We start from the raw sequence: 11,167 nt of genomic DNA on the forward strand, positions 1-11,167 counted from the left end.
ATACTCACACATCACGACGTCGACCAATGAACACGTACGTCTTTACAGTAACAATGGCGTACGTTGTATAGTGAAACGGAGGAGCTACAAACATTTTTATGTTTTGAAAATCTAAGCAATAAAGGTAAGAATCATATTTACTCATAACAATACAATATGACTGCGTTTTGTTTTATTTACTCTACTATTCGTGTGTATCTTTTTGCACTCAACAGGACAACTTTATTTTATTCATTAATAGATGACACCGGCAGCTAACGCTAACGGCTAGTCGCAGACAGCCAGATCTCTAATGAATAACGCTAGCTGTTAATAGCTCTTAAGTATTTATGTTAAAACGACTAAGTTAATTACTCTTTCTTGAACATTTTTTAAGAGCATACGTCTGTGGTCGTTTTTACCAGGATGAAGGTGGTCAATCTGAAGCAAGCCATTCTGCAGGCATGGAAGGAGCGCTGGAGTGACTACCAATGGGCCATTAACATCAAGAAAAACTTCCCAAAGGGAGCAACATGGGACTATCTTAACCTTGCAGGTTAACCTAGATTAAAGATTTCGCCAATCATCATGCGAATTGTCTGGCATCACCATTTAGCTATTGTGGCTTTAACTCAGACTACTGTTTGTTTATTCTAGAGGCCCTGATGGAGCAGGCGATGACTGGTCCTTCACCTAACCCCCTTATTTTATCTTACCTCAAGTATGCTATTAGTTCCCAGGTAAGACACAAAGCAGTGTACTATTTGCAAATGGAGGAGTATGTGCAACAGTAAAACCATTTTGTGAATATTACCCCCTCCCTCTAGATGGTGTCTTATTCCAGTGTGCTCACAGCTGTCAGCAAGGTAATTTTTAAAGAGGCTTCTTGATTAGAAATTTTATGCTAAAATACATTTAATATTGTATTATTGTAAATGATAAAAAATATCAATATAATGTATTTTCTTCCAACAGTTTGATGATTTTTCTCGAGAGCTGTGTGTCAAATCACTCTTGGAAATAATGGACATGTTCTGTCATCGTCTGAGGTATGACCACATATCCATGCCAGTTTTGTATATCTCATTAGGATCTGCTTCTAAGGCTCAGTGCTGAAAATACACCTGACACAGCAAGATGGTGATCTTTGTCATCGTTGTTGTTATTAGTCGTAGTAGTATTGTTTTATTTGTGTATTATTTTAAAAAGCTCTACATTTCTTCTCATTCTTTTTGAAATATCACCAACTACTTATTGCTGATTCGGAAGCTGTCATGGCAAAGCAGAGGAATGCATTGGGCTGTGTCGGGCTCTGCTGGGAGTGGTAGTGTGGCTGCTTCAGGGATGTGCCTGGTACTGTGAGAGACTGAGGGAACTGGGCCCATTGGCCAGCATGGAGGCCAGTCTGAAAGCCTGCCAGGAGAGGCTACACAATCTGATGAACAGCACCAAGAACAGAGCCCTGGTCCACATTGCGCGTCTGGAGGATCAAGGTGATAGGATTGTGTGTGTATATACTGTATTGGGTTGTACCAAAGGCATTAGGTTACATAATTTTCTATTTTTCTACCAGTAAAATAACACTTCTGTGCTGCCAAAGCTACATGAACGCAAACCTGTGACATTTAACACAGATCCCTTTGGGCGACTTTTTTGAGTTAAGTAAGTTATTGTTATTGTTATGAGCATAACATCTTAGTATTTCTGCTGCTGTCACTCTACAGGTTCCTGGGGCAGTGTAGAGCAAGCATTTCTGAAAGTGACGGATGGGCTAGGAAATGTACAAAACCAAACACTAAGGAGTAAATTGGAGGACAGCTTGTCCCTGGTAAAAGGGTGAGGGTTCCCACCTCAATTCGAAATATTGATGCACAGAACACTACTTTTAAAAAACCTTTTTTCTTAACTTAATTTTTCTTAACTCTTTCCTCAGTATTCCCCTAATGCTATCTGTGCAGTGTGACCCTCCAGTTCGTGCCTCCTTCCCATCAGTCCATGCCTTTATCATGCTGGAAGGCACCATGAATCTGACAGGAGAGACACAGCCACTAGTAGAACAGCTGATGATGATCAAGAGAATGCAGGTGAATTACAGAGAAATATCATGTTGAATCTGCCGTAAGCAATTTAGAGCTGGTCCAACTAGCAGGGAAATTAAAAATACCTAGAAATTAATTTACCATGATGGCTAACAAAAAATGTATTAACAACTTCTTTTAAAATGATTTTCCCCACAGCGAATTCCTGCACCTCTTTTTGTCCTGGAGATCTGGAAAGCCTGCTTCACTGGCCTGATTGAGTCACCAGAGGGCACAGAAGAGCTTAAATGGACAGCCTTCACATTCCTAAAGGTATAGTTCAAGGGTGACACATGTTTCTGCTTTACTTAGTTTTAATTGTGTCTATTTTGGATTGGGCATATACAGTATGATTTAAATGTAAGTGTTTCTAGCTACACTGGACTTTGCACTGTTTATTACATTTTAATAAAGTGAAGTTAAATAAGATAGTGTATAAGATTAAAAAAGGTAAACGGATTTGCATTCACTACATTATTATATTAGGTATTACCTCTCTGTGCTACAAGTACCACTTACACCATCAAAGCCAACTTAACCCCCTTTAAACAAATTTATTTCTTGTTTTTTTTTTGTTTGTTTTTTTGTTTTGTTTTGTTTTGGGGTGGGTTTTTTTTTTCTTTTAGATCCCACAAGTTTTACTGCGACTAAAGAAGTATCCTCAAGGTGACAAGGGACAGGTAAATCAACTTAGGCAAAGATGTTGTTCTAACAACTGAACACACTATGTTAGAACATATGTGTGTCTGATATGCTCAGACACACATGTTCCAACACATAAATTCTAACGTAGCAGTGACTGTTGGCATGTGTTAAAACTGTATTGCATGTGAACCTTCACTGACACTTTTAAAGATGCCAAGTGTATTTTGCAGGACTTCATGGATGATGTGAATGTTGCATTTCAATATTTACTCAAACTCACACCACTGCTTGACAAAGCTGATCAGAGGTGCAAGTAAGTGCTAAAAATCTTGTTACACCCATCTTTATTCTCTCCAATCAGGTAAGACATTCTTGATAACATGGTGATTAAATTAATGGAATTGAATTAATTGGAATAATTGTTCTTTAAGAAAATTTATTGTGCTTCCAAACATAGCTGTGACTGCCTCGGCATGCTGCTGCAGGAGTGTAACAAGCTTGGACTGCTATCAGATTCAAATACAACTAGCCTCACTGCAAAGCGGTATGGGTATCTTTCTGTCAGAAAATAATAATGATCTGCAGTTTTTCACAAATCCTTTTGTTTAAATCATTATGAGAGAAATTTTATTCACTATATTCAGACACACTCTACTCTCTTTCTCTCTTGCACCTCTTCTTTCCTGCCCTTCTCCTCTTGCACATTTGATTCAGGACCGAGGACAGGGAGTTTGCCCCAAGGCTAAAAACAGCAGAAAATGCTAACATTCAGCCTAATCCTGGGCTGATCCTGAGAGCAGAGCCCACTGTCACCAACATTCTCAAGGTAGTGCGCTATAACCTGACGTGAACTGCACAGGACATTCTCAGTGTAATACAGTGTTGTTGTAATGATAGTAATCGGTACTAAGTAGTATTTATAATGTAAGCAATGGTGCCCAAAAAGATTAAAAGTGAGTCAGCATGGACCATTTAAAAAAAAAAGAAAAAAAACAAAAAAAGAGTAAGCAAATGCTAAGACAACTCAAGCCAAACGTGAGGTTTACTGAAAGTAAGGGGTTGGAGCCTTACAATAATGAAACCTTTGTAAAGCAAAGAAATGAACTCTTTCATTGTTTATTAGACAGTGGATGCAGATCACTCTAAGTCCCCTGAGGGCCTTCTAGGGGTCCTCGGACATATGCTGTCTGGGAAGAGCCTGGATCTCCTTCTTGCAGCAGCAGCTGCCACTGGAAAACTCAAATCTTTTGCACGAAAGTTTATCAAGTGAGTAATTGCGAAATACAGTTGCTAGTTAGGACAAATAGTACCTTTAGTCACTAGCATCATGATTCATGTAAAAACCAACATAGTAGTTTCCGGCAGAATTTAAAGCAAATGTAATGTCTTTTTTTTTTTTTTTCTTCTAGGTTAAATGAGTTTCCCAAGCACATCAGCGGTGAAGGATGTAAGTTCGAACACATGAGTGACATGTTCCAATGTTGTAATTTCTTTCTTCATTGATGTGGTTTATTGAATGAGACTAACACTGAGTATTTCCCTCCTTTTCTTCAGCCAAGTCTGCTTCAGTACGGGCCCTGCTCTTTGACATCTCCTTCCTCATGCTCTGCCATGTGGTGCAGACATATGGTTCTGAGGTGGGTTCATAACAGTTGAAACTTGTCAAAAATATAGTATAATGTTATCCAAGGGTACCATATTCTATGTAAATTTTTACAGCAAAACAGCCTGTTGTGTCAGTATGAGACCACAAGATGTCCAGAGAGGACTGTGCATTTTCGATTTAATATTATCTGCTCTTGCTGGACAGAGTATTGTACAATTAATATATCTCTGTCATCTGTCCATGTTGGTCATCAAGTTTAAATTAATTCATAAACTACATGGCTGCCCAATGTCTTCCATCGCTAGGTGATCCTGTCAGACCCCAGTCCTTCAGGGGAGACACCCTTCTTTGAGACATGGCTGCAGACATGTATGCCTGAAGAGGGCAAGACTCTGAACCCAGACCACCCCTGCTTTAGACCTGAGCCTGGCAAGGTGGAGAGCCTGGTCACCTTGCTGAACAACTCCTCAGAGATGAAATTAGTGTGAGTTTAACTATAACATAACTATAACTATAGATGTTTAGAACTATTTTTTTAGGTGCTTTATGACTTGTATTGACAAATATGTATGTTATTGATTTACTTTTTTTTTTAAGACCGTGGATGCTAATTTACTGAAATAAATATACTGTAGTGAAACATGGAAGCAATGCTCTAAATATGGAATTTCCTGTTGATGGTTGTCTATCGTGACAGGCAGGTGAAATGGCACGAAATCTGCCTCAGCATTCCTGCAGCTATCTTGGAAGTTCTTAATGCATGGGAGAATGGTGTTCTTTCTGTGGAGGCAGTTCAGGTGTGTTCACCTTTATCATTCTTTCTGCGACAGGAAATTCTTGTTATAAATATCCAGAGTGACAGTTACTCATTTAATGCTTAGGTCATAGAAGTGACCCACTTGCTCTCATCTGTGCCCTCCCTTTTTTTTTTCTTTAGTGTAATTCATGACTCAAACGGAAACACTGCGTTCTGTAGAAACTGAGGAGTAACAGTTTTTAATGCAACAGCAGTGACGTGCCAAATTTCTCTTGATGTTGCCAAGTCCTGTGGATGCTGTTTTAGTCAGAATTGTCCTGGATCCTTCTAACCACATCCTTCCTTCCTCTTTTGTGTCTCTTTTTCTCTTTCTCTCGCTCTCTCTCTCTCTTGCTCTCTCTCGCTCTCTCTCTTCCAGAAGATCACTGACAACATCAAAGGAAAGGTGTGCAGTATGGCCATCTGTGCGGTGGCTTGGCTGGTGGCTCATGTTAGGATGCTGGGGAGGGATGAGAGGGAGAAACCCCAGACTATGATCCGACAGCTTGTGACCCCGCTGTATGGGGAGAACACTCTGCAGTTTTACAATGAACGGTAGAAATTACTAAAACACACACTCATATTTCAAACACACACTAGCCACTTAATCTAAGCCCCAATTAGATGTTGATAAGTTTTCAATATCTTTAACAAATCTTCACAGTCCATTCTTACATGAAAAATAATTGCCTGCTTTCTCCCACACTCTTACCAGTGTGATCATTATGAGCTCCATCATGGAGCACATGTGTGCCGATGTCTTCCAACAAACGGCTGCGACCCTGCGTGCACCAGTAGAGGGCCAGGAGCCTATACCATATCGCAATCTGTTGCCAGCAAAGGAACCCATTCACAAGGCACTCAGCAAGCAGTTCCAAGCGGTGCTACGCAAAGGCTGGGTGGACAGCCAGGCCCTGCATCTGTTTGAGAGTCTCCTTAACATGGGAGGCGTCTTCTGGTTCACGAACAATTTGGTCAAGGTAGGAGGACCGAGACCGTACTCCTAAGGACATACTATGATTCCAATGTTTTTTTTTTGTTTGTTTGTTTGTTTGTTTGGTCACAGCTGTGAATACACCGGCAGGCAGTGGGAGAGCAGATGAATAAGAAAAAGGGGGGGGGAGCACTCGATAAGCCCACAGAGGGCCTGGGGACCAAGATAGAGAGACAAGACAAACTAACGTTCGCCAGAGTGTTTACTTTGGGGGGCGGAAAGCACTGAACTGGAGAGTAAGGGGCGTGAAACGTCTTGAAGATAAAACCGGACGAAAGAGCAGGTGGACGACTGAGATGCACGCCAAAGCGATTGCTATCGGGGCACACATGGCAAGGATGGCACTGGAGAACTTGCTGATCTCTTTGGCGTATTTGGCGGGAAGGGCATCAGGTAGCAGAGCCAGCTCAGGGTTAGCTAAACCGAAGATGTTCGTTGCCACTGTAGACTGAAACGCGCAATGATGTGAGCGGTCAGTGAGGTAGGCCATCAAGGCTCCTTAGGAGAGGGTGGAATGGGTGGTTCTAAGGTTACACTTTACTTCAAAGAGAGTGGCGAGGCTTGGTTCTAGGGTTGGGACTGGCAGAAGGCTATCGTCAGTGAGACCCTTCACCTTAGTGACAGGAGCGAAGGTGGAAAGTGGTGCCTTCACTTTCTCGTTGGCAGACACGTGTAGATAGACAGCTATCGTAGGGACAGGCCAGGATGCTTGCCCAGGGTTTATAGCCGCCAAAGGCAACTACCTGGGGTGGCGAGGCGGCATCCTCCAGTTCAGATCACCGCGAGCACTGGTTATCTTAATGATGTCTGGAATACATAGGACAGAATTCATGCATAATATGGCCTCTGTAAAGGTTCACTGATTCAGATAATGAAAACTCAATCTTACACCTTAAATTAGGAGCTATTGAAGGAGACACGACAGGAGTGGGCCAATCGGGTGGTGGAGTTACTCTACAGCATCTTCTGTCTGGACACTCAGCAGATTACTCTCACCCTGCTGGGTACCATACTGCCCAATCTGCTCACAGACTCAGCCCACTGGCACAGCCTGGCAGACCCACCTGGAAAAGCACTGGCCAAGTAAGAGAAGATTAATACATGAATATTTTTAGCTTGAGTGGTTTTGGTATTTTGCGATCTGGAGTTGACGTGACTTTCTTCGTAATTCCCCAGGTTATCTGTGTGGTGTGCACTCAGCTCTTACTCCTCTCACCCCAAGGGCTCGTTCTCAGCTCGACAACGCAAGAGGCAGCGAGAAGATATAGAGGTAAAACATTGACGCAAGGTTGTGTTGCTTCTGAAAATATTACTTTTGGTGAAGGAAACAGATTCAACGTTGTCTAAAGTAAATGTTACTGACCACAGGATTACAACAGTCTCTTTCCCTTGGATGACACTCAGCCATCTAAGCTAATGCGTCTGCTCAGTTCCAATGAAGATGAACCTGCAGCCCTTTCCAGTCCAGGTCAGTCTATTAATGTCTGAGTTTTAATACATGGTTGAATCAGTTATTTGTCTGTCAGTCTGAGCTGGAGATTAGGAAAATACCAGACAGTTCTTAAAAAACAACTGGACTTTCTAAGATTCTGTTACCAGCAAGTTGCTCCTTGTAAGCAATTTCTGCTAAATCAGAAAAGCCTTATTAATCTTGATTTGTCTAAGATCAGGAATTATCTGTTGAGTAATTTGCCAACATGCTCTAACTTGAGTACAGCATGTGTTCAACAGCCTTGACAATTTAAACACCAAGGACATTTACAGACAATTAAAATTATTGTCGCTGACAAATACTCTTCACATCCTGATGAAATTCCAATAGAATTACCTGAATGTCCCTGCTCATTAAGGGCTTTGGAAATGTTCACTTTTTCAGTTTTAGAGGGCATCAAAAATCAGTGAGTTTCATGAATTAGGAAGACATGTGACCTAATCAAAATGGAAAGTTCTATTATTTCCAATCAAACTTGGTGAGCTCCACCTTTTTCTTTGAAAATCAAAGTCATGTTGAAAGTAATGAGTCAAGTTCTTTTTTTTTTAGAAGTAGAAACCAACCTAAACTGTATCTAGCTCTCTCCCTATGTATTTCTGACTGTGCAATTTACTGTGTGTTTTAGTTGTAAAATACTGTCAGAAATTACATGAAAATTGTCCTCACTTTTAGAGTAGTGAAAAATTTTGTAAAAACATCCATGTTTTGCCTTTTAAACTAATTTGAATGTGCCTTAAAAACATATATGTAAGACTGGAGAGAAAGGAAGCCACTTACAATTTCACAACAATAATTTTGGTTAAATGAAATTTTTTTTTTTTCTCAACTTGTGCCGTCGACTTGTGTTTTGTTTGGGTATGTTTCTGTTTTCATCTCATATGATGACATAAAATGAAAAGAAACTTTTTTCCGTTGTCTCTAATGTCACATGTTAATCTTATAGGAGACCGATCTATGAGCAGTTCCCTCTCTGCCTCCCAGCTGCACACTGTCAACATGAGGGACCCTCTGAACCGCGTCCTGGGTGAGAAAATTGTTTTAATGTTATGTGTCTAGACAGTGTACAATTGTTTGTGTAAGCGCACATTGACATTAACAATCATTTAGTTATTATCTTTCCTTTTTAGAATGAATGAATTTAGTACTTCCAAAAATTGTGAATCATAAGATATAACACTCCTCACATTCATCAAATCCCAGATTCATCAAAGCCAGCTGAGAATCAACAGCATGGGAGGTTTTGTCGTCATCAAAACACAAATTGAGTGGAAATATCTTCTTTCTTTTTTTTTAAAGAATGGTTTTACTTCCCCTATTAAACAGGCAAACGTAAATAGGCCCCTAGAATCTGTGGCAAAGAGCATTGGGGTGTGAATGGTGGTGTTCTCTTAATATGTTATCCAGCTAAAGGTTAGATTCTTTATCTAAATGATCAGCTGATTCCCATCCCCAACTGTGCAGTGCCGGTCCGAGCCCGGTGGATATTGGGGAGGGTTGCGTCGCTATGGCGACCCTAAACGTTTTTTTTTTACCTTTTTAAAAATCTTGAAGGAGCGCTCTAAACAGCACAGACACTCCCAATGTTACCAGAAATGAAGATTTTTATTTTATCAAAAAGTAATCACTGCAGTTATTAATGTATGTGACCTCTTCAACCATGTCAATGTATACCACCTGTTCTCCAGCCAACCTGTTCCTCCTCATTTCCTCTATCCTGGCTTCCAAGATGGCTGGACCTCACACACAGTTTGTTCAGAGTTTTATGGAGGAGTGTGTCGAGTGCCTGGAGCAGGGAAGTCGTGGGAGCATCCTGCAGTTCATGCCATTTACAATGGTGAGTTATAAGGTGGGAGGGGAGGCCTCACAGTTGAAGATAAGGAGGAGGAGGAGTAGCTATCATGTCATACATTTTTGAAAAGGGTTTGGATGTCCTGGTGTTTAGTGTTTTGTTTTTTTTTTGCTTGCTGCACAAAAAGTTGGGTAAGCATTCCTATAAAAGCCCAGCTATTACATTAAATTGCGTTTTTCAACAAATTACTGGAATTTACCATGTGTATCAGGCTGTGTTGCAATAATCTCCTGGGCTTCATGGCAGGCAACACCATCCCTATTTATGTCTTTGCTGCTCATATCACAGGACCACTTCTTCCTTAACTGTCCTACATCAACAGAATCCTCCTCAGGAATTGAATTCCTCTTTTCTTCTATCAAGTAATGCTTCCTCTAAACTACCCTAATATGCCCCCACAAAAACTCCAACATATCTGGAGTACTTTTAGAGCCTATGGGGAATGTGATTAGGCCCAGGAACTGATGGCCACCTTGCTCACCTAACTGTCATTTTCAGATCTTTAAAGTTAGGGATTTGGGGTCATCTGATGGGAGGTCTATTTTCCCACTTTCTCATTGGGGTATTTAGAGTGCTTTGGTAAAAGGTGATGCATCTGATTGAGAGAAGATTGAGAGAATCCAAAGGTCAGGCTTGACAAGTGCTGTATGTGTTCACAAAAGGTTAGGAAAACAAGACGACAATGTTCAATTTATCTGTTAGGAATCTGTTCTGCTTAAGAAAATTCTTGTTTGAGTTTGGATTTGACGTCTTTTTTTCAGACTATTGTTTCAAAATGTGTATTTTTATTTTTTTATTCCAGGTTTCTGAGCTGGTGAAGTTGCCTGCTTTGGCCAAACCTAAAGTTGTCTTGGCCATCACTGACCTGTCCCTGCCTCTGGGAAGGAGGGTAGCTGCAAAAGCCATTTCTGCCTTATAAACTGTGGGTTTCAAATTATATCAATAATCTCCTGTTGGCCCACGAGTGTCTCTTTTGGTAAAGTGCACCACCACAGCTTCATGTTGAGTAATTCTGTATCTGGCTGCATTTAAATGGTTTGTCTTTGTTGAAAGATAACTTGTTTATAATTATGTCTCTCTTTAAACACTGCCACTGTTTTGTATGTTTTTACACTTAAAGACATATGTATATAGGATTTAGAATAAAACAGCAAAATCTCTGTTTCTTTGGTTACTTATCAGATCATGTTGTGATTGCATCACATTGTAGAAATTACAACAACATGAGATCTGACTGATGTGATCACAAACCCTGCACCTCAGTTGGATGATCACATGGTCACATGCTCACATGGTGCCCACATGACACTGCATACAAGTGTATTAAGTCTATCCTCTGACTAACAAAAGTTTGTGGTCACAAATTGCAACACTTCCTAAGGAAATCTGTCTGGCCACTGTAGCAGAATAAATGCCGCAAACACATCTATTTCACTTTTAGTTGCACTTCTTCACTACGGTATTAGCTTCGCTGGAATTTTTAAAATGTAATTTCGTAGATGACATAGAATGGGTCAGCATGTGCCAGTGTCTGGTGTGTCATGCATCGTCATTTACAAAAAGGAACAATTACTTTTACTGTAAATTGTTTTTATTGCAACATCACATTTCCACAGGTACAGATTTTTAAATAATTACAATTAATAAAAAATTATTTAATACAAAAATAGAAACTCTATAATTATGCAAAAATCAGTAGCTGGTAAAGATCATGTACATTTAAACATA

The 11,167-nt window shown here is 40.3% G+C and overlaps 1 protein-coding gene across 3 annotated transcripts; it reads left to right on the forward strand.

Annotated features, from left to right (window-relative positions):
- Window positions 1-17: 17 nt before the first annotated feature.
- med24 (mediator complex subunit 24) lies at window positions 18-10,603 on the forward strand. 3 transcript variants are annotated; one of them, XM_067488026.1, is made up of 26 exons: window positions 18-124; window positions 377-535; window positions 637-719; window positions 807-845; window positions 955-1,028; window positions 1,249-1,472; window positions 1,704-1,815; window positions 1,913-2,063; window positions 2,217-2,330; window positions 2,684-2,737; window positions 2,933-3,015; window positions 3,160-3,246; window positions 3,417-3,528; window positions 3,826-3,968; window positions 4,112-4,149; window positions 4,257-4,339; window positions 4,614-4,792; window positions 5,006-5,105; window positions 5,484-5,659; window positions 5,820-6,084; window positions 7,000-7,181; window positions 7,275-7,368; window positions 7,467-7,566; window positions 8,534-8,614; window positions 9,276-9,424; window positions 10,242-10,603. In XM_067488026.1, exons 2-26 carry the CDS (start codon window positions 406-408, stop codon window positions 10,356-10,358), a joined length of 2,970 nt encoding a protein of 989 aa, XP_067344127.1. In that variant the 5' UTR covers window positions 18-124; window positions 377-405; the 3' UTR covers window positions 10,359-10,603. The 3 variants fall into 3 exon arrangements, with proteins under 3 accessions (XP_067344127.1, XP_067344126.1, XP_067344128.1); XM_067488025.1 differs by having other exon boundaries at window positions 26-124; window positions 405-535; XM_067488027.1 differs by having other exon boundaries at window positions 26-124; window positions 405-535; window positions 3,429-3,528.
- The last annotated feature ends 564 nt before the right edge of the window (window positions 10,604-11,167 follow it).

The sequence above is a fragment of the Channa argus genome, chromosome 20, assembly GCF_033026475.1.
Source record: "Channa argus isolate prfri chromosome 20, Channa argus male v1.0, whole genome shotgun sequence".
NCBI classification, from domain to species: Eukaryota; Metazoa; Chordata; class Actinopteri; order Anabantiformes; family Channidae; genus Channa; species Channa argus.